Source organism: Antedon mediterranea, chromosome 5 (assembly GCF_964355755.1).
Source record: "Antedon mediterranea chromosome 5, ecAntMedi1.1, whole genome shotgun sequence".
Lineage (NCBI taxonomy): Eukaryota > Metazoa > Echinodermata > Crinoidea > Comatulida > Antedonidae > Antedon > Antedon mediterranea.
Window position 1 is genome coordinate 21898298 of NC_092674.1, and position 24802 is coordinate 21923099.

Here is a 24802-nt window from a genome sequence, read left to right on the forward strand (position 1 = left end):
GCAGCCCCTGCATCCCCTGATCAATGTCAGGAGCAATCAAGGCTGTGCTTTAAACAGTCCTGGCTTCGTTTGTATCAAACCTGTTAGTGGCGGTAATTATCGCTGTTGGTTTCGATTGAATAAAATAAAAAATAAAAAAATAAAATAAAAAAAATTTAATAAGGAAATGAATATTATAGTAATTCAATTTCAAATCTATACTATTTTGTATTCCCATTTTTACTTACTGTATAATAATATTATTATTATACTGGCATATTGAACATAGAAAGAAATCGAAGTACAGTATCCAGAATAGAAGGTTTAATATATCTTTGATACCCCACTATATAACTTTTAAAACAACTCACCACATCAAGTTGCTATTATTGCTGTATTTATTCTAAATTGAAAAGACCAATCGCACTAAACCAACATATTCTTGTGTATTTGTACTTTTGTAATAGTATTACAGAACAAAAGAATAAATGTATTCTAAACACTAGGTGTATATAACCTTGAATGTACAGTATTATAGTTATTTTAATAATAAAACAACAATTAATCTAGTCTTAATAATTTTCCTGCTCTGGGGTTTAAAAGGGCGGGAAAAAATTGCTTATTGACCGCCTAATTCAAGGCCAAGGACCACTTAGGGAAATTGCATGAGAATTGAAATAGGCCCAGAAGTGGGTTTAAAATATAAAATAGATAATATTAATATTATTATTATTCAAATTATGAAACCACTGAATTTTATTTTATAAATGAATGAATTATTTATAAAATTATTAATTTAATTTTGAACTGAAACAGAGTAAACATTTGTAATTTGATTAAATTACCAAAAAATAATAATATTGTAATTTAATTATTTCAGACGCTGTGAAGTTCAAACATTTAAAGTCGTCAACGGTTATTAGTTAATAGTGGCTCACTAAACAATAGAGATAACAATTACATTACATGGGTTTGAGTTGTATCGAGTTGACACAATATAGTCTCATGGTTTTGGATGAGGAGAGTTGCATTTGCATTCAGAATATCACAAAAATAATGTGGATAATTAAGACCTGTCTGTTCCTGTATTAATAAGTTAACAATTTGGCGTGCTTGCTGTATAAAAACAAACTGACATTATGGCTTTTCAGCCAGATCTAAGTGAAAGGGTAATGGAGGCAAAAATACAGGCATTAGATCCTACACGCCAATAGTGTACACGGCTAACATGAGCAAAAATGTATTCAAGTTAAGGATTTCTAATGCTATAGTGATTCCTGCTTCCAGATATACCCTATAAGATGCATTACGGTATATTATTATTACAGAAATTGGTCTCATAAAAATGTACCTTATATATCGATACCATATACTGTATATACAGTCTTAATCGTTTGTGGATAATATAGGGTACTCTACTCTATATTATATACCGCATTTGTAATTCATTTGTGCTGCCTTCAAAAGGAAGTTTATAAAACAATCTGAAATGTTCTGATGGACCGAAAACAAGTTAACAGAAAACTAAAAAATAATGTCCGTAAGAACTACAATTAAAAAAGATAGGCTGAACAAACTTCTAGCTCAGGAATAGCCGTTTTGGTAAAAAAATTATTAGAAAAAAGACAACATAAAGAGTACTTTTACTAGACGGGGTAGCTCAAAATACAGTATACCATATTTTTATACTTTATTTTGAGTCATTTGCAGAAGAAACTAGGCCCTATGAAGAAATGTTGACGATAGATTAAATTCAATACATTTAATGTACTCCCTGAAATTGAAAATAAAATTGGCATGCTTATCAATCATCACAAATTGGCTATCTATTCTGTGTGAAATGGGATTTTAAAAGGCATGAAATATTTTCCACAACATAGAATCATGTACAGTGAAAAATCCCATACCATCCATCAGATTTCCTAGCAGGGTAAAAATCAACCATTAACTAATATTCCTCTCAGTTCCATACAATCAATCCAATCAATTTCAGTGCGTAGTTCAGATCAATCTCACTTATCAAGCCTAGCAATGTAAACATTTAGTTTTGTTAAAATGTGATAAAATCTGTAAATAGTTTCCGGCTGAGTGAAATGCAATTGATCAAAAGGTTAGGGTAATAAATGGTAATCATTACACTGCCAATAATGTCACACTTGTTGTACACTGGATAAACCACTCTTTAGGGTTACAGAGCTGTGGTTTGGAAATAAAAATCAAAGGAATAGTTGTATATCATTTCTTAAATATTCTTTTTTGGTTTTATTACTACTAATACCAACACTGATCATTGAACCGTATGGGAGTACACTACTGTATATCAACATTTGGAAAATCTATTTTCTACCTTTGTTCAATTATTTCAAAGTATCCTACAATTAAAATTGAAAATTATACTGGGTTGAATTCTACCATTTCTTTACTAATACATCCAGTAGACTTCTATAGTAATCCCAGAGTGGTTTATTTTCATTTACACTTGGTAGGAAATAGAATAAATACTGTACATTACTTGTTTCCACGGATAACACAATATTATAATGGAGAAATCATTTACCAGTGCAGTACATTAGATGGTAAATTTGAAATCGGTTTCATGCAGTAGTAGTAGTAATTCAAATCTAAAGTCTGCTGTACTGTATGACGATGGGGACAACCAATCAGCATCTTTACATAAAATCACCTTGAATTTGAGACATTTGGGAATGAGGAAGGGAAACCCCCGCTACACCACCTCCTCCAATGACATTTGGCTTCATATACAATAGTTACTGTGTAACTTACTGGTGTATTGAGTGATGTTGAATATGTTGAGTTTGCTACGACTCAATAATTTCAGACTTTGATTTTAGACTTTACTGTTGAATAACATCTCTTTGATCATTTTCTACAGTCAATTCTTTCTTCTGATGACACTGGTTACTTATACTGATAGTGACATTGTCTGTGTTCTCACTGTACACTCATGCACCAATACTACAGAACAGACTGTGAAAATCTTCTAATGTTGGTATACTATAGCGACTACTGTACTCTTTAGCTGCTCCCACCAATTATTAACATTTATAGTCTATTTCTCTTTATAAGAGTATCAATGCTCTAATCTTGGTTATTATACCTCTTCTACACCATTTATTATGCACTATGCAGTAGTTCAATAGTGGTGTTGTGTGTATTTTATTGCAGTGCAGATTTTAAGGAAACAAAACCAAATCTGTGGCAGGCAGTTAAATAATGATTAATATTTTTTGAACATGAAAATATTTAGGTTTACAAAGCTTTACATGTTGCAGATTTACACCAACAAACACTGGGGGTTATTTTATGGGGTTAGATGTAGGTGACTGTAAATATGGCATTCTTTAACAACAACCATTTCAGTTTCTTAGAACAATTATAGTCAATTGTATATCAATCTCAATACCAGACAAAACATACTTTTAACATACTTTATGTTTAATAATGTTTTTTTTTAATAATTTTATTTAATAGGTTGACCTTAATTCAATCAAAGTTTAATAAATAGATTGATTTATGTTTAAGTGTTATTTATAAGGGTTAATGTGAGTGAACATTTATAGTAAATTATATTACATAAAGGATTGAACTTACATTATTTCATTTATAAAACATTAAATAATATTTATGTTTTTTTTGTACATTTAACATCATGTGAATTATTTATAGAGGAGAATGCATTACTTTGCAAGAGCTGCCATATATTAAATATGGTCTGACCTACAGGCAACTGACAGTTGAAAATCAGATGAATTACTCATTCTTTAGAAAACAGAGTATAATTCCTGTACAACAAAACAATGCAGTGCCTATAGTGTAAGCACAGCACAAGATGGATAGTCCCTTGATCTCTTACAAATACAGTGTCACCAAGATCTTATTGTGCAGCACAAACATTCCATCCGAAGGATGAGGCAATGATATTAAACCATCTTTCTAAAGTATACAAGTAATACAGACTGAAACCCATAACTTTATAAACATTTAAAAATCTTTCTTTCTTTACCTTGGAATCATATGCGGATTGTTTAATGACCTCGGGTGCCATCCAGAAAGGTGTTCCTACAAAGGTGTTGCGTTTGTTGAGTGTGTCCGTTAGTTGACCAGCAACACCAAAATCTGCAAGTTTTACTTCGCCATTTTCTGACATTAATACATTTGCAGCTGAAAAAATATTGTCTTTATTATCTTTTACTGTTAAAAACCAGTTACATCTTTTATAAGTGTGATAAAGCCCTTGTATGCTGATTGATAGTTACTCCATAGAGATATTATATCTCTATGGTTATTTATTCCATATATCATATGGTTATAAATATTGATAGTAGTTTGTACCAAAGGCCTAAAAGATAGTCTTTACTTATTAGTGGTGCTGTACCTCATTGTGATGTGTCTACATTGTATTTAAATGAAGATTTTTGCTTCTTTTGAGTTGGTTAATCCGATAATTGATAATTTAATTACTGGACTAATATTAATTTGAGCAATTTTCTGCACATGATTCAAGGTTTAGACAATCAAAAGAGTGAATTCTATTGTTCATTGTGTACATTAATACAAGCTTTAATTTTTACTCGGGGTGCCCGAGTCTAGGACTCTCTCATCTTCTCCTCCATCCGACACTATTGAGTAAAAAGTGCGATTTATATAAAAGTACTACTCCTTCCTTGTTCGTTGTAGTATTGAGCCGGATTTTAAAATTTCAAACCGGATGCAGCCATATCATGTCTCGAAGATGCTACCGTATAGCTGTATTTGGTAGCGAGGTTATTGATGTGTATGTGACGTTACTGTACATCCGGTCTTATGATGTCATTAAAGCTTCTTTTGCTGCTGTACCCCGAGTATCGCACATTCGTTTTTGTTATCATTGATTTGTTATTAAGTCTGGACTAAACTTTATATTTGGTGTGAATCTGCCTTAAGGTACATAGCATGTAAAATTACTTCACTTACTTAATTACACTTTTAACTGACCACAGCACAAAAGTCCAACAAATGAAAGTGTATACCTCTAAAACATAATTCAGTGCGAATCTGCCTTTAGCTATAGCCGATTTTACAATTAGGACGCATTCACTTAAATACCATTTGAACTGACCATAAGAAAGCAAATGAAAAGTATATCTCTAACTTAATTTATGGTGCGAATGGGCCTTTAGCGTAGTAATATCTCAGGTAAGACCACTATGCATTACATCTCATTTATTATTACCTTTTATATCTCGATGCAGCTTCCTTTCTGAGTGTAAATAGTCTAAACCTTTTAGGATTTCTCTTAATATGGTTGAGATATAAACTTCATCTAGCGTTCCTGCTTTCATGAGATCCAGAGCTGAACCACCTCCTAAATACTCCATTATAATCCATAATTTTGTTCCCTAAAAAGAAGAAAATGACATGAGTACCTGGTCATGTAGAGAAAGCAACTTTATGTGGTTTACTAACAAATCTAGATGCAGCCTAGCAAAATCATCCTGTTGAATTGCTACTAGTACTATAGTCACAAACAAGTATCTACCCATTGGTCTTGACCATTGAGATAGCTTAATATAAACTACTGTGTTACAACTACAGTAGTGTGTGACTTTTACTTGTAAACTAAAACTTCAAATTAATAGTAATACAGCATAATGCAGCATATAAAGGTTTGTGTATAGCATTGTATTGAATTTGTAGTCATGTAATGTGCTATTGTTCGTCGCGCATACTGTATGTTCATCATTTTTGCCCATTGCGCTATTGCTTGAACTTAACAGTACATGCTGTTAATGCAGGTTCATACTGCTCTCATAGAATGAATGAGCACTGCTTTACAGGCTATAAATAAAAACTCATTTTAATATACCAAGCTTGTCTTAAAACTTTGAATGTAATTACGTATGATTATTTATTACGTTTTTTTAACATGAAATAATATACATTTATTATACTATGGCAGTATTAAAAGAATATGAATAGAGGATGGCAATATAAAGGTAGTGCATGTAGATTAATTACTCATAGAATACGATGGTACCTGCCTGCCTGTAACATTCAAAATTTAGCTGGGTTAACTTACTTATACAGTATTTATAGGTTAACCTAGCTTTTAACTACATTATAATTATAATTAACTATTAGTGAACAAAATGGTTAAAGTATGTTTAACCTCCAAGCATTTAAGTTTTCTGGAAACTGTACGAAATGTAAGAAAAATTATATAAAAATTAATTTTAATAAAGTAAACTCTAAAACATACGCAAATGACTCATAATAGAAATGAACTGATACACACATGTCGTATCAATAAGAGTTGGGTGGAGTCCTGTCCATTTCCTACAATTTACCAGGAATAAATTTGATATATCCAACAATCAAACAATAACAGATGTTTGAATAACATAGTGTTACTTTACAGTAGGAAGTTACTAAAGTCTAGAACTGTACATCATGCTATTGCTCACTGTGACACTGTACAGTATACACATGTGCCTAAAAAGTATTATAAGTGCTGTGTTTATTATAAAATACAGTAAATGACCCGCTTTGAATAAATGCCCCTTCAAATAAACACCGTCTTGAACATCGTCCGGAATAAACGGCTATAAAGATTTATTTTTTTAATAGACACCCCGCCACTTACATACTGTACTGTACACATATTATTACTGTATTATCAGTGGGAAAGCCACTTCGCGTTTTGACCGTTAAATCGTGTAAAATCGACTTACTTCCGCATTGACGATTTTGAAGCGCCACCTATCGTTGAAAACTGAAACCACGATTTTTCGTCGCCTAGCAAATAAGTGCTGTTTTATTTTAAGCTCTCATGAATATTTAAGAACCGCCCAACATTACCTATTATGGTAAAAGCATTTCCTAATAAGTATTATTGAATAACCAATCGGTTTCCTTCAAAGAAACCGAAACTAATACAATACATTCGGCGACTGAAGTCGGGACTCGTGAAATTTATAAATGTGGTACGATTTGACTACTGTTTTGTTGTCCATTTTCTGAATAGTCGGAGGTGCATCCCAACAAATTAAAAAGATTATAATCAATTGTTTTATCAAGAATAATATTAGTTTAATCGAGTATGATATATTTCTATCCTGTTCAAAATTTGTTGGTGTATTCTCAGGCCTCGAAAGGTAGGTACATTTTCTAGCTGTGAGCGTGGTTTCGGCAACGCGAGACACGTGTGTCAGTATAGGCGCGATAGCGAGACGTGTGTTGTACTTTGTTGATGCTGATCCGATAGTCGTTAAGTTGTACTGATTACGAGTATCATTGGTCCTGGCCGGCCTAGCCTGGTGATCTGATCCCCGCAAAAAAAAAAACTTTTTTTCAATCAGTATTAATATTATTATTTTATTTTTCATTTATTATTTAATTTATTAGGCTGAATAGATGCCTAGCAGGCTGCTAGTACTAGTAGGCCTAGATTATATAAATAATAATAGTAAATAAATACTGTAATTTAATTAATAAAATACAGCTTCCATTTGCCTTACTTTTATGTCATCATATATTATAATAATTATATATACAACCAGACATTAACATTTTTTTTAAATAATATTTATTATTTTTTCTGACACTTTCAGGAATCGTTGATGATGCAGAGTTCTTTGTCTTTGTGACTTCAAACTGAGAGTGAAGTGGATAAAAAGATGACACCGGTACCTACCGACATTGTCATACCCAAACTATAATTTAATTATTTAAAACAAAATGTTGAATTACAAATATTTATGTTGAATGCAAACCTACTACACTATACTCTGTAAATTATGTTATTGTCATGTGGTAGACCTTAAAAATTGAATATTTATTGTATGTTAGGCCTATTTTATATTTTATTAATACTGTATTAGCTTAATATTACTAATATTATAATTTATATTATACAGTAATAGTTTGTACATGTTTTTACCCAAAAAAAATGAATAAATAATTTGTTATTCAATCTAATTGCTTGTTTGTTCATCAATAATAAAACAATTGTTTCAGGTCATATTATTAATATTAGCTAGGCCCGACGCGCCCGATCACAACGTCACTAAGTGACTTTCCGCCCCTGGAACAATCGGTCGCTAATAGGGCTAGGCCTCGGACTCGTATAAAAGCTATTATAATAGTTATGATAAATATTCCTCAACTAAAATGTATACTGTGATAAATAAACAAGTAATAATATACGTTGTATTGGAATGTATTTATTTATATGAATTCTTATACGCGGACAATTATAAACATCGCGTATATCGTTCGATATAAATAAATTCATAAACACGATGACGATGTGTTTACAAAATGGCGGTTTCGCTAGTTTTCGATAGAACAAATAGTGGTACATTTAGTTTGAATAGTCGGAGCTGCATCCCAACCACCGAATTTTGTATCTTATTATCGTATTCTGTAGATTATTAATTTTTCTAACAGGGATTTTAAATTCAGGACTGTTCAATTTTTCTAAATATTTTATTTTAATGATTTTCTAGGGTACAATTTCGAAAAAAAGACATTGGTTGATTTTGCCGTTAAATTACAGATTATCGTTTTGTTCAAATACATTTAATTTTACATGACAATATATTAAAACCATTTATGAATTTATTTCACTAACAATATTTTTCCGATAATCAGCTAAATTTACAAATATTATGTTTTTCCAACACCCTAAAATTTAGCAATTTTGAACTAAATTAGAAAAGTAGGGCGCCCTCTCCGAGTCGAAATTTGACACGATTTGTCGACTGGCTGTCCCACTGTTATGGCACATTTTTGATTTGATAATACAATTCATGACACCTTGTTGGATACAATTTACCTACCATTTTGATACAATTGTTATAGAAAGACTTACAAGGACAAGTAGACACTAACACATTTAGAGAGGTTTCGCAATCTTATCAATACGATAACGAAAACGGATACGTCACGCACACGTATTCGTTTTCGTAAGCCATAAAAAAATCTGTTTCGCATGGCAACGAAATATTGAGGCGCGTCCAAAATATGACGTGTTGCTTGGTGCTTGGCTGCCTAGGCCTAGCGTAACATCAAATCGAGTGAGGACTTTAAAAACTGCTATTTATCTAAATTGACCTGGCATTTTAGTAAATTACTTTAGTATTAATTATTATTACTTTCAATAAATCTATAATTATATTATAATCATGAATCATTCCTAATTCAAATGCAAAATGTGCAAAATAGATCAAAAACTATACTCGTTTTACAAATATGATGGTGATATTCGTCAACACGAATACGCTTTACGAATATGAAATGGGGATTATCTCAAAAGTTTCACAAATGTAAACCTTATCCGTTTTCGTTATCGTATTCGTAAGGTTGCGAAACCTCCCTAATAACAAACCATCCTGCCATAAAAAGACAAAAAATGGAAACAAATTGTGGAAAGCATAATGTCGGAAGACGGAAAACGTTAACAACAATTACAATATAGTATTTTATTATTTCTTGATATTAAGTGTTATATTTGTTTTATTTAGGGAGCATTTATTTGATCATACAACCTCCCTCGAATAATGCTCCCCTAAAAAGGTGGGTGTCGTTGCCAAGAAAGATAAAATGGTTAAAAAATGTTTTATCGCGCCAAGCCATTAGGCAGTTATATTCAAGAGGATGGATGGAAGCATTAGGCATTTTTTTGTAAGAAATGAAATATTTCTTGTTTTTATTTTCCATTCTACATCATCTTCTCTTCAACAATATAAACATTATTAGTTTAGCAGTGAAGTGCAATTGAATATCTACTGTACCAGCATTTACATGAACTGTTTGCAAGCTATGAACAATTTGTTTATTTATTCGTTTAGTTTTTATTACTGTACTTTGGTTGGTTTTGTTTATATTATAACCAACTTTAAAAAATATATACAGAAAATGTACAGTATCCTTAAAAACATAGACCAAAGTTTTTTTTATAACTATTTAGACCTAAGGTTATATTTCAATGTACTGTACAGTACAATAGCCCAGGTTCAGCAAATTGCCAAATACAGGCCAGAATATGATAAAAGTGATAATAAAGAAGAAGAAAAAAATACACCCCCAAAAATAGTAATACAGGTAATGTAATATTACTTTAAATAAACAGTTTTTTTAGGGCATCATAACATTTTCATAACCCGGACATACAAAAAAAGCATTACAAGGAAATCCAATATAATCATGATACTCACCACAGGAATATTGAATGAGCCTAATAGGATGGGAATACTGGGAATTTATTAAGAATGTCAATGCCCTCTGGAAAGGGTTGTCGATCGACATGAAATACAGTAAAGGGTCTATGTAACTTGGGGGTCACTTTTTCAGAAATGGGGCAAACATCATCACTAGCTTGGCTACTTCCTCTGCTGGTCTCTAGTTGAAAAGGGAACTTTAGGCAAAGAAAAAAAAGGGGATGGGGAATACAGGCTTGTGAAGAATGGTATGGCAATTTGAACTGAAAAAACATCACCATGTACAGAGAGCTGTAGAATCATTGAACTTTAACAAAATAATAAATAATCCTTTGGAATTACATAAGACTGTCTAGTTGTCATCCATCTTTCAATTAGATTTTTGATCAATCGATCAATTTTAAATTGTTTGTTAAACAAACATAATTTACTTCATAATACACTGCCTCAGAGAAATGTATACTAAAAATATTGTAGACAAATTGAGTGAACTGACACAGAATAAATAACACATTCAGTTTTCAGTAACCAATGAGGGAAATGAAATTTAATAGGAATTCAAATGACAGTTTAGTTGTACCATTTTGATTTTCTGAACCAGAAATCATTTGGTGAGGTGTGTGACAGACAAAGGTTTCCGATTAAATGGATAAACAAATTAATTTTTTAAATTCTTTAAATTTCAATATTATAAAGTATAGAAACAATATCTGTATATAAATTGTGTTTTTGTTGTTGTTACTTTTAACAAGAATTCTTGTTTAATACCATATTTTACTAAAAAAGAAGCTACTACGGTACTGTATGTACTGTATGTACAGCGTGAAAAAGGGTACTTATTCCATTATGGTCTTATTTCTACAAACAAAATAGATAAGACGCATACTTTGATCACTAGTAGAATATTGCAGTTATGGCTTAAACATTGGACTGGAGAAAAAATAGAGAACTTTTTCTGGGTGGTTACACCTTCCTATGCCTAGGCCATATCTTCCTTTCCTTTAATTTGTTTAATAGCTGTCTTTCAGTCCATATTATGTCAGCTGTAAAGCTATGTGTGTAGGCCCATTTATGTAGGCCTATTGCTGTCAAAGCATTTGGTATGCAATGTTAAAGGTTTGGTATGTAGACTATTAGGCCAGGTTTAATAGCGACCAATAACAGTTGAATATTATTTATGAATTTTAATAAAGGTATGAGCAGATAACTGATGTTGGACACTAGGTGAAAGTTGTTTTATGGACTGTGGCCTCATCTTGGCATATTCTATCAAACAAAACATTTTACCAGCCTATAGTCTCAAAATATAAAATGCCTTTTCAAACCATTCTTTACTATAGCAATATCTGTATGGATTATGTTATTAAATATTATACTGTAGGACTGTCTATCAATAAGTGCCTGCTTAGCATTGTCTATTGTATTTAATATTAGTAAATAACCACTACAATACTCCTCCAGAAAACAAACTATAGTCACTAAACAGTATGCGACTCAAAATCTTACCTTTAAATAAGATCCATGATATTTGGTAACAAATGGCGAGTCACACTGGCTGAGGACTGTGATCTCCTGTTGAATGTCTTCTATTTCATCCTCAGCCTCTTCTAGATCGATGATTTTAATAGCGACAACTTCTTTAGTTTTGTTGTCGATTCCTTTGAATACTTCACCAAATGAACCTTTGCCGATCTTCTCAAGTTTTGTGTACAGTTGTTCTGGATCTGCTTTCTGCAATGACAAGTGAATGGAAAAAAATCCAAATTTATTTAATTTTCTCAATTTATGAAATTAAAAACAAATGTACAGTCAGTATTAATATTATAATGAAATGCCAAATTACATACACAAACCAAAAGTTCATGGAATGTACAATTATCTGACACTGACAGGGTTTTTCAAATTTGTGTATATTCGAGTTGTAGCTCTCTTCTCGGCGAGAATAGGTCATTGTCAGTTTATTCCGGTAAGCTAGGCACGAAATAGACTAAAGTGACCATTTGTAATGGTTAATATCATTTAGTTGTTAATAAATAATTTGTTGGAAAACGTGGTGGTCTGTAACCAGAGTCAGTGTGTCGGCATTGGACTTTTCTTGGTCAATTTAGCCGGTGACTTGTTTAATTTGACCATAATAAAATTCAGTTTGATCAAGGCTTTGGTGAAAGAAGAAATTATTGTTGATGAAGAAAGTCTCGTGACAATTTCACAACAATTAATCATGTGGTAAACTGTAATTATCAAATCCTTTAATATCTTGAAACTAAAACATGGGATAGATACTGAAAGTGCAATAATAGTGGTAGGGCTCCACCCATGCTGTACAGAAGCTAAGCTTTTAGAAATACAATTTTATAACAGGGCTAACCATTTTTTACAGTAACTACTGTACAGAGTAGGCCTACAGTACATTATTATTTTGAATGTGAAAATGTTTTTCTAGGTTTGCAAAAATTATTTGACTTCATACCCATTTTAATAGACATAAATATTTAACATACACTTTAAAATAAACATTGACAAATTTGATCAAATGTCCTAAACGATAAAAATTATAATTAATTAATTTTGTATAAATATCGGATAATAAACTAAATCCACTGTGGATACAGCCTGTATGCATCTACTGTACGTGTTTGAAACCTATCTGGTGCTTCCTTACAGTCAAATTTTAACTCTTTTTTTTAGCCTGTTTCAGACCTACTTATTATTTTTACCATGTATTAAAAAAACATTAAAAAAAAATCATCTCCATGTACAAATACAGTGTACTTTGCATTGTCTTTAGAAACATTGAAACTGTAGCAAGCAGGTACCTGGTCATGTACTATCTTGCACACTAATTACAACTTCTTTAAAATAAAGAAGCTTAACCTTCTGCATTCAAGGTACCTACAGGTATTCATATTACATTATGATCCATTATGTCATAATGGATCATCATGATATCCATCAACAATCCAAGGGTGCTGAACTGCAGATTTGACATCCCAACAACTTGACCCTAAAGAGTACATTTCCATACAGTACATATGGTACATTTTTACATGCAATAAGATTGCATTCACAACTGATTTATAAACTGGTTTTATCCATGCCCTTGTGAAGTTCCTTCTTTAAACACTTACATTACAACGCATTTATAGGGTTTTAACAAAAAAACCAACTTTACAAATTACATCAAATCTGTCAAGAGATGAAAACACACAAACCTTAGTCTGTCTACTATTACTATGTGATTTAGTCCTTCCAAATACCATCTTGAACATGTAAAATAAATTAAGCTACTCCAACAGAAGAAAAAAAAAATAAGGGATCAGTTCCCAGAGTGTTTCAACTATGCAGCAGCTTCCTAGCAAACTAGTCACCAACTTTGCAGCACTGTACTGTATTACATAATCTCATGCTGTATGAATCCGCTCACATGAGGTGTAGGTCTAAACAGTATAGGCCTACTGCACAATACCTCAAAACCACAAGCTTCTATTTAAAATATGTTGTTACATAAAATATATCAAATTGCGATATATTGCAGTATCTCATATAATATCAAGATTATCATCAGCGCAACAATATGAAAAATATATCTTCAAAATATCTTGATATCAAAATAGGAAGATCCTTTAGTAGAAAACAATATCTTGGAAAAATTACATTCAAAAAATTACATTCAATTATAGTACTGTATACATTTTGTATTAATAGAGGCAATCAAGGACGTATTCTCACATGCACACACTTGCCAAGTCTAGTGAAGGCAATTAACTGAGCAGTAGGCCAATGGTGGTCTGATGGCCTGATATTTTTGTATTGGTCGTTACGCTCCACCGAACACTCTACAATGCTGTAACAGGATACAATAGATCATCTTGAGTGACTCATAAATATTAATGACCTGTTTTATAAAAGTGGGTGTGTCTACATTTATAGGTCAATAGGTCAGCATAAATTATTAATCTGGACATTTTGATTATGTAAACATAACTGTGACAAAAACATGACATGCAGAAGTATCTGTACAATAGTGGAGACTGTCAAAAAAGCATTAATTCATGAAAAAAATAAATGCAAATACTCAGTGGAAAACATATATATTTTCCAGTGAGTACAAAGAATATTTAGAGGAGATTAAACATATTGAGACACAATATTTGTTTACAAACAATCAATCAAATGATGGATGCGTGCACGTACTGTAGCGTTAAAAACATAATTTTTTCATGTGAATTACGTTTTCCCAGCCTTTTCTAGTAATTTTACCAAATTTGAAACCATTTGGACTTAAAGTTATGAGCACGTCAAATTAGACAATTCGTCCGCGTTTTTGATGAAAAAGTTTAAAAATTTGTCAAAATGATGTCTTTTTGGCCAGTTGAATTATAAAAGTCTATTTTCATTTTTTCAGGACATTTTTAAAAGAGCGCACATCTACAGTATATTCTACATATTCAAATTTCTTCAACATGTTATGTTTTTGGTCAGATAATTCCCTTCCAAAATTGCTATCTTCGTGTTTCAAGTTGATGATGTCATCATATTAAAAATTGGAATAAATTAAAAGGTAGGTCCCGTAATTTCACCTATGCTACACTGTATACTGTAGTACTGTATGTACAGTACAGTATAGTGTATTGTGGACTGATATACTTAGACATAAAATAGAGAGAACACTAACAACATTTTAATTTCTTTAGGTAACAATGGCATATTCTTTTTTCTGTCCACAATATTCTAACGTATGATATACACTTGGCATTTGCACGGCGGATAACCTAACTCGTCCGTAGTGACTAGTTCAAATCTAGTTATATTTAAATCTGTTTGTAAAGTTACTATAATAATTATCCTCCTTCAGTCATGACACGATTTCATTTATAAACTTTATACTCAAAATCAAATGAAACCAACTACTACTACAATAGTACTACTGGGTTTTATAACCTCTTCAACCATCATAAATCCTATTGATTAAAATTGCTAAGTATTTCAAATAAGATCACATTATCAATGAACCAGGATGCACTGTACAAACTGAACGGTACTCAGAAGTGTAATTGTGGTCATTTTGAAATAAACTATACATTTCAAAATGTGCCGACAGACACAAACTTCCTTTGAGCTTTCACTTAAAAGCAATTGGAACTAATCCTCCTAAAAACAATTTACTAAATCCAAGAAATCAAATCGATTGTTTTCTCTGAAAATATTAAAAGAAAATGTGCATAATCCTAGAGCTAACAATGAACTGTACTATTATTTTTGGTTATCATTTAATAGGGAAATCACATAATAATATCTGTAGCCAGGTTACTGTAATTTATCAATAAAGGCCCTGGGTCGGCAATTGATAAGTGTAAATACTCCAAAAAGTTAGGCCGGCCCTGGGCCGGACGCAGATCTGGGCCACCTCTCCAGGTAGGTTCAGGAGCGGCTTTTACGTTTGGGCCGGCTTACGCAGTGAACCGTGAACAACGTTTGACCTTTTTATGAGGTTGTTGTTATGACGATCCGACATTCTCAGTACATACCTTCCTCCTTTTCGGGCGACAATTTGTTTTCTTCATTATATAGTTAAATTTATTTTCAGACATCTTCTTTCAATAAAGTATTCCTCCGCTTGTTTCGCATATACATAAAATATAGCCATATTATATATAAAACAGTGGGGTTCATTTTGTTTTTAATGGGACAAAAAACAACAATACAGTATAAATATAAAACGGTCGGTTCGCGTGGAGAGTTGAATTGATGATCGAGAGAGAAAAATGTAAACAAACTGTACTTCGTATCCCAGCATGCAATGGTACTTCCGATAAAATTATTTACGACCAGTAATCTGCGTCGCTATGTGTAAACGCTCTGGGGCCGGCCTAAAAGGTAAATATTTGCAACCTGCCCAGGACCGGCCCTGGACCCAAACGTAAATGTAAATGGGGTCTAACATTGACGTGCAACTAAGCAGGTTTGATTTCACGCAGATGGAAGCAAACACAATTATTGGAAGGGCATTATTTATTAAAGTTAAATCCATTCATTTTTTTCTTGAATCTACTACTATAAAAGTAAGTGCACAATTGCTATTTCTATACAATGGTGAAAACTGTATGTTAATATCAAGTTGTAGTATATAGAGGGCAGTAAATACTTTTTTCTATGAAATGTGTCCATACTTTAATACTAATCAATTTAAAACTGAATAGATCTACTTCTTACAGAGGTAATTCAATGATTTAAATGTCATTGTCAGTGTCAATCTCAGGGGTGTAAAAAATGCCAATTTAAACAAAAATGAAGACAAAATCACATTCCTGAAACTATTCATATTTATCTTTAAATTATGATAAATAATTCAAAGCCTATTAATTGTTGTGATTATAATTTTGTGTTGCCTTTAATATGCAACTCATAGAACTCTAGAGCTGTTTTTTTAATCCACTAAAATTTTACCCTTGGGTTTCCACCTACTGTATCTTTTTATACTCTCTTTCATGCAATCATTGCATTTTACTACGTACTGAAAGTAACCTGGTGACACTAACTGTATTTCTCACAAGAAGTTTTGACTTTTTTTTTAGATTGTTTTTCATACACACACTGAATGTCAGTTTGTTAAAGGCCTTATGGTATTGTGTTTTATTAAACTTAAAAACCTGAACTTATAACCAATCTATAAACTGAGATTGTTAGAATTCAAACTGAAAATCATATTAAACTTACACTGTTACAGTACATTACAAGGTTTTTACCCAGAGAGTGGAACATACTTTACCTGTACAAAACTTTTAGGTGGTTCATGTACCAGTGATTTCTTCCGTTTACTTCCAAAAACGGAGGAAAGAAATCTTCCTGGGCTGCTCATTGTATGTGACGTCATCCACAAAAGACAGTAAAATCCAACAAAGCATATAAAACTATGTATTATTCCAAGTGTTATCCATTATATAAATCAAACTCGGCCAATGTTAGATAGAAGTGAGTACAAAATATAATGTTACTCCACCTATTTCCAGGTCATTCCTGGTCCATAGTCCACAATTAACAAGACAAATTATGACGATAGTGATAGTGATGATGATAATACAGTTTATTGTTTACTGTTGATATAGTTACATCACTGCATTGAAGAGCTATTAGGTTGTACTCAGAAATGAGGGCACTGCACTACACTGTTTGTTTTCAGATTTTTTTTTATGATCAAATTATCTGTAAGACTGTTAAAACATATGCTTAGCATTTATTGTTTCAACAAAGTACAGTACAGTATCATTTTGGAAGGGCAACAGTTATTGCTTTAACTTTCAAAAAAAGTTTCCATCTGAGATTACACAATTCAGTTTTAGTAAACTACAGTACTTACTGTACTAACTGTATGACTATGTGTTACTGTGTCAAGCTAATAAAATATTTTCTTACTAAATAAAATTTCATCTTTCTACTCATTCGATTGAAAGATTAATACTAACAGTTCTGTATCAGAGAATAGTGTATTGTCTCTTTTCATCCAACATCAATTGTACAGTAGAATGAAAGGCAACTAAAATACTAGCAGCATTCAATCGATGTTTGCAATGTACTGTACTCCTATAACTTCCAGGGAAAATATATCCTATTATTTACACAGAAAGGTTCCATGATCCAAAACATGAATACTATCGTTACAACAAAATTGTATTCATTTTACTGTATAATAAAGGAATTCTGATACAATGCTGTACACATAGTGTAGGCCTACCGATGTGTGATACAGTATTCACAAATTAAAAACCAATTAAAAATAACAAAACACAGATGATACAACCAGCAAGATACAGCACTGCAGAATCACAATGACATCATTACCAAGAAACTAACTTTACTTGTGTCTCCAATCCAATTCTCGAACATAAACAACAATTTTAAATAAATTAAACTTTGCAATATCAAGCTGAACAGAATTCCATATTGAATGTGCAAGACTCTACCTCAGCTGTCCTGGGTTATACCATACTCAGTGAATAATACCATGTTTATGATACCATACACATAGACAATAACAAAAGGCAGTGAAGCTATGAAAACAAAGGATTTATGAAATCTAGAAACTAACTGTAAATGCATTGATTGTGTGCGATATTCTGCGCATGACTTGCCCATTTCATGAGCCGTTGCCTTTGTACTTTTTAAATAACTTTTGTTTCCTGAAAGTTCTTTATTTTTTATTGCCAGATGCCCTTCACAATCACACGGGAATTCCATATTCCTTTTAATGAAATCTCAATTGTTTTAGAACATTGCTAAACTTTCACTTAACTAATAATACTAATAGCATTAACTGATTTTACCTAAAATTAAACTGATTAAAAAACAGATTGAAACATTAAGGAGCACTGATTTCAGATAATTTTTTAACAATTAATTATTAATTGATAAAACAACACAAAGCCATTAATGATTAATCATTATTTATGTTGTACAGTGACCCAGATCAATCTGTACGTATAATTACAGTAAGATTTCCTAGTGATTATGAAATATATTATTACTGTAAATTAATGATTATAGGAAAAGACTTTCACCATGCAGTGTACTGTATTTGTAAGAAATGTGTCCTACTGTACACAATGTATTATATAGGCATAATTTAATATTAATAATTCATCTTCTACAGTATTTAAACAACACTGTGAAACATAAAAAGTGTAGTTTCCACCCGTGCCATGGTGTTGTGCAATCCTCATGAAACATCTACTACTGTACTGTACACACGATCGATTACATACAGTATACCTCCTTGGCGGAGTTAAATTATATTAAATCAATAAACATTTTACAGTATATTATATTTAATTTAAGGAAATGAATAATGGGTTCATTTTGTTTGACACAACCTACTAGTAGTACAGTACTACAGTAAACAGTACAAATTGCATTAAAGAAAACCACTCCAGTCCAAAGTTCATCTATGAACTAGTAATAGTATTGGTCATTAAGAGATTTGAAAGTATTTTGATAGCCATTGATTTCCTAATGCCAATGTATCATGTTAAATGAATGAACTGTTGTTTAGGATTACTAAAAATATTGAAGAAACTGTTTAGGGTATACAATTATTGATCATATGTTTTGAATAAGGTCAAACACATTGTCCTGTTCAATGCTGTTGTCTTTTGATATATATAATTGTTAATTAATAAACGATGGTTATTTTTTCGCAGCAGAAATAGCACCAAAAAATACATGGAATCCGATTAACTGGCGTCCTAATCCATTTCTGGTCACATTTTGCAAAAATGTTTCATAATAGAATGAACAAAACTTTTGTTCTGAACAATTGCAATACCATACTCTATTCATAGTTTTCAAGATAGAATAAGGTCAAAGGTCAATAAGAAAATATTTCCAGTCACTACTGTATGTTTCAAAAACATTTATTAGAGTCCCTTTCTCACAGATGTGCCTGCAATATACCGGTATTATGGTGGCGTCGTGCCGGTATCGTTACCGGCATATACCCATTCTCATCGGACTATCGTGCCGGAAATATAACCGGTATATACTGTACCGGCTTTCTGTGAGAAAGGAGTCGGGCATATTCGGCCAATAAAAAGTCTTTGACAAAATAATTATTGAGGGCGTCCTTTACTGTTATTATTTTTGTCTAGCGATATATGGCGGCGAATTTTAAGTTACAGATTATTATCTTCCTTTATACTAGTACTACAGTATAGCATATTTATGCAATACATGCTATGTACAGTATATTGTGCATATATTATACAGGTATAGCAATTAATTAGCCGTAATCGGCAATCTGTAAAAAAACCTTAGAAGGCTGTACGCCCGTACAATTTACAAGGCGACGAAGGGTCAGGCACCAACAAATCAAAGAGCTATGGCCTAGCCTAGAGGCCTATAGATTATGCTACAAATTTCTTCTTGGGTCTTATTTAAGCAGCTCTCTTATCTCATTATCCACCCAGTTTGACAAATTATTGTTAATTGAATTGAATCGGCGCCAAAGTGATACACTTGACCGCGCAAGGTGTAAAAGCCTTGACAGGGAATTAAATATAACCCCGGAATTTAACGGTGTTACGTTCTCACAGAATGCCCGTCTGGCATTGCGGGGAATATCCCTAGAATATTATTAGGTCTAAAGCAGGTCATGTCAATGCCGGCATGATGCCAGCATGATGCCAAGACGACCCGTTCTCACAGAAAACCCTACCGGCATGGTAATGGTATATTCCCGCAATATTCCTGGCACACAGCTCTGTGAGAAAGGGGCTTATGTGAAATATTCTATGGTCAAAGTTTCAAAGTGCAATAAATGTTAATTTCGACAAAATGTTGTGCATACATGTTAGTGAAAGAATTTGAGATGAGATACAAACATTTTTCTGATTGGGCAATACAAAAACAATGTTTTCAATCTTAGGATCAGTAGTCATACAGTACATGTGATGCAATTTTGACCAATCACATTACATGCTTCTAGTGCAAACTCAGTAAACAGTAATTACTGTAGCTATAGACACTGATGATAGTGTTGGCCTATGTTTGTACTTTAATGGTATCAAAGGTTAACGATCTACAGTATGTCATCACAGTTAAAGTGAAACACATTTGAAATTTATAATTTAATTAAGTAACAATAAATAATTACACAAACCAACAGTGGTGTTGGTAGTCTATGAGTGCCGCTTACCTGGATAAACCAACATAAGCCTCTCTCTCCGACGAGAGGTAAACATTACGAAAAGAAGAACATTAATAACATTAATTTTTCCCCACCCCCGTCGGATAATGGATCAGTCCGCCACCAGTACGCCCTCAAGTGAGACACACCCACTTATCATCGTCATCATTTCTCAAGACCACCTGCCTGAGGGGACGGTAGGGAGGGCGTTTATCCAGGTAAGCGGCACTCATAGACTACCAACACCACTGTTGGTTTGTGTAGTCTATATCGTGCCTAGCTTACCTGGATAAACCAACATAAGCCAGTGTAGCACCGGACTAGAGTCTAGTCGGAGGCGGGAGGCAAGGTAAACATTGTCATACATACCTAGTGTCTGGGCTTCAAGATTGAAGCTGCCACCGTAGACTGGTTTGCGGAGGTATCCGACAGGTAGTGGGATGTGAAGGTGGACTGTGATCGCCACCATGCCGCTTGCAGGATGTCTGGAAGGGGCACCCCAGCAAACAGCGCCCATGAAGCGGCTATGCCACGCACTTGGTGCATATGTGCCGGAGGAGGCGTATTTGTGGAGTCGTAACCAGCCCGGATGGCTGCCACGACCCAGTTTGCCAGCGTCGACCGAGCAGCCGGTCGGAAGGGTGCAACTGTCGATATGAACAGATGTGACGCTGAGACCCGAATGGACTCTGTGCGTTTGATGTAAAACTTTAGTGCCCGCACCGGGCACCAAAGTCTGTCTTCCTCAACCCCTGAATATGCAGCAATGGTGGGAATAAACACAGTCGGCGGCGAGAAGTTCAATGTCTGAGATTTTGCAAGGAAATCTTTTCTAAAAACCAACCGCGCGCCACCCCGTTCAAACCTGATGTGCCCTGGCTCCAGAGAAAGAGCATGCAGTTCACCTCTGCGCTTGCACGAGGCTAGTGCAATCAAAAAGGCAGTTTTGAGAGTCAGGTTGTAAAGTGATGCCCTACTCAGGGGCTCGAAGGGTGGACGCATAAGAGCGGCTAGGACGACATTGACGTCCCAACGTGGAATCAGGGCCTTAGTAGGAGGCCGTTCTCGAAACATCCCGCGAAGCAAACTGGAAATTGCAGGGGATGAAGAGATGGTCGAGCCGTCTTTAAAATTCGGAATTACTGCAGCCAAGGCAGACCGATAGCCGGATACGGTGCGAACCTGCAGACCTGACTCAAACAGGTAATGTAGGAAAGCGCAGACCTGGCCCAAAGTCACTTTCATAGGGTCGGTCTTCTGGCGCTTGCACCATTCGAAAAAGTGTTTTAATCGGCTATTGTAGACAGCAAGAGTGGATTCCCGTCGGGATTTCGCCGCGAGGGCGGCCGGACCATCTGGAATGCCTGAGTCTCTGAAACGATCCCTGACAATGGCCATACAGTCAGGTCGAGGGATATGAGGTTCGGTAGAGCAAACCGAGCTCGGCCCTGCGTCAGCAAGTCGTTCCGAATCGGAAGACGTAACGGCTGATCGTACAGAAGGCCTAGAAGCAGTGGAAACCACGGCTGCCTGGGCCAATACGGCGCTATTAGTAGGACTCGGCATTGATGGCGCTGAATGTGCGTCAGGACCAGTGGCAGTATTGAAATCGGTGGAAAGGCATATGCCCAAAGGTTGTCCCATGGTATGGACAGGGCATCCACCGCCCACGCATGTGCATCCCGATATCGACTGCAGAACGTCGGGAGCTGCGTGTTGCCTGACGTCGCAAACAGATCTACATGGGGCCGCCCAAAGTGGTTGAAGATTTGGGTGGCGATTATTGGAAGGAGACGCCATTCCGTAGGACGTAGAAGTGGACGGGACAGTGCGTCCGCCACTATGTTCAGACGACCCGCAATGTGGGCCGCTGACAGTTGGATGTTGTGTCTTATACACCACATTAGCAACGTCCACGTGTGGCAACATAGCGTGGGGGACCGTGTACCCCCTTGCCTGTTTATGTATGCCACGACGGTTGTGTTGTCGGAATTGACGAGAACATGGCGATTCGCCAGATGGGGAAGAAGAGCCTCCAACGAGCGCTCGACTGCCCAAAGTTCGAGCAGGTTGATGTGGGCGCGCGTCTCCTCGGGCGACCAGAGGCCGGAGACGCGAATGTCCGGAGACGGTATGTGACCGCCCCAGCCTACCTCGGATGCGTCCGTTTCCACACGGACATCCGGAATTGACCTTTGTATAGGTGTGCCCACAAGTAACCTGTCTTCCACGAGCCACCATTCGAGATGCGAGATAATGAACGCATTCGTTGGAACCACTTTGTGTAGAGAGTCCGATCTTGGGCGGTATGCTGCCAGAAGGTGCAGATGTAGAGGCCGCATCCTTAACCGGCAGAACGGAACGAGGGCGACGAAGCTGGCCAGTGACCCCAAGGTGCGTAGCCAGTCGTACGCCGTCGGAGCCTGAGCATTGATAAGATGCAGCACTGCAGTTCTTGCCTTGGCCACACGCTCGATGGATGGGCACGCACGGCCCGTAACCAAATTTATTTGGGCTCCGAGATACAGAGGGTTCTGAGAAGGGAGAAGACATGACTTCTCCTCGTTTATTATGAACCCTGCTTGTTCCGTCACGAGGCGGACAAAAGATAAGCTGCTCAGCAGCTGGTCCCTGGACTGGGCCACGATCAACCAATCGTCTAAGTACATGAAAACTCTGATGCCGTGTTGATGAAAGAACGCCGCCAGGGTTCTCACTAGACGAGTAAACACTCGTGGGGCCGTTGAGAGGCCGAACGGCAGAGCTACGAATTGGTATACCTGATCGTGAATGCGGAAGCGCAGCCAACTCTGGTGTTCTTGCGCAATAGGCACGTGAAAGTACGCGTCTTTCAAGTCTATTGTGGCTGCCCAGTCCCCTCGTCTTAGCCCCAACAGGATAGATGAGACAGTCTCCATCCTGAACCTGCGGGGCCGGATGTACCGCTTGTTCAGACTTTTGAGGTTTAGGATGGGTCGCCAATCGCCCGATTTTTTCTGGGCGAGGAAAACGGTGGATTCGTGTCCCGGGATCGTAAGTTGTTCTTTTTGAACATGCACCACAGCTCCTTTCTGGAGCAGTGCTTCGAGGCCCGTCATGAGCGCTTGACTCTTTTCCGGCTCTGACGGAATCCTCGTGTGCCGGGCACCTCCGCTCACCGGAGGGCTCGAGAATTCGATACGATACCCGTGTGTCACGGTGGAGAGAACCCATCTGTCTGTGGTCAGGGTCTCCCAAACCCGTGAAAACCGTTTCAAGCGACCCCCCACCTGCCCGCCCTCGCTTGGAGGGACGGGCGTCCCCGGGCCGTCACCGGCGCTTCACATTATAATACCGGCGACCACTTCTGTTGGTGGCGCCTTTGCCACCCCTATTTCGCATTCCGCGAGGGGGGTGTGAAGCCTGTCTTGATGTAGAAGCCTGACTTTGCATAGGCTGAGCCGGTGGCGGCGGGGGAGGCTGCATCTGCTGAGGAGCAGCAGGGACAGGCGGCGGTCGTGCGGCTGTCCTTGAGCGTGAATTGCTAGCTCGGCGTTTTTGCGGGAAGCGCGCTCTTGTCTCCCGACGAGCTTCCCTCTCACGAGCCCATTTATCCTCCTTCTGTGAGAAGGAGCCAAAGAACAAGTCCTGCGCCCCGAAGGAGTCAGACGTAGTAAACCTACGGAAATCGGTCGGTGCGATGTCAGTTGCACCCAAGACGTTAACGCGACGGGCCGCGGCCGCAGATAATGAGATCGTTGCCTGTTGATCAACAACCAGGCCCATGATCTGCTGTAGTAGAGCTATCACGTCCGAATCGCCCTGAGGCGGATGTTCTGGATCAGCCAGAAAGGATAGCAAGTACCCGGCCATAGAGGCGGCTCTAAGCGTCTCGCGTGCGGCCCTGTCGACGGACGTAAGGACATCCTCTGTCCGGGATTCCGAA

At 35.8% G+C, this 24802-nt stretch overlaps 1 protein-coding gene across 2 annotated transcripts in view; it reads right to left on the reverse strand.

The window, feature by feature from the left end:
- LOC140049560 (serine/threonine-protein kinase 25-like) overlaps nucleotides 1-24802 on the reverse strand; it is a 39665-nt gene that overhangs the window by 9943 nt on the left and 4920 nt on the right. The window contains exons 1-4 of one of the 2 annotated variants that reach the window (XM_072094465.1): nucleotides 13412-14107; nucleotides 11706-11930; nucleotides 5213-5378; nucleotides 4004-4161 (exon numbers count right to left, since the gene is read on the reverse strand). In XM_072094465.1, coding sequence (XP_071950566.1) covers nucleotides 4004-4161; nucleotides 5213-5378; nucleotides 11706-11930; nucleotides 13412-13468 — 606 coding nt within the window. In that variant the 5' untranslated portion in view covers nucleotides 13469-14107. Of the gene's footprint in view, nucleotides 1-4003; nucleotides 4162-5212; nucleotides 5379-11705; nucleotides 11931-13411; nucleotides 14108-24802 lie in introns of those variants that run through there. The other variant, XM_072094466.1, reaches the window with a different exon arrangement.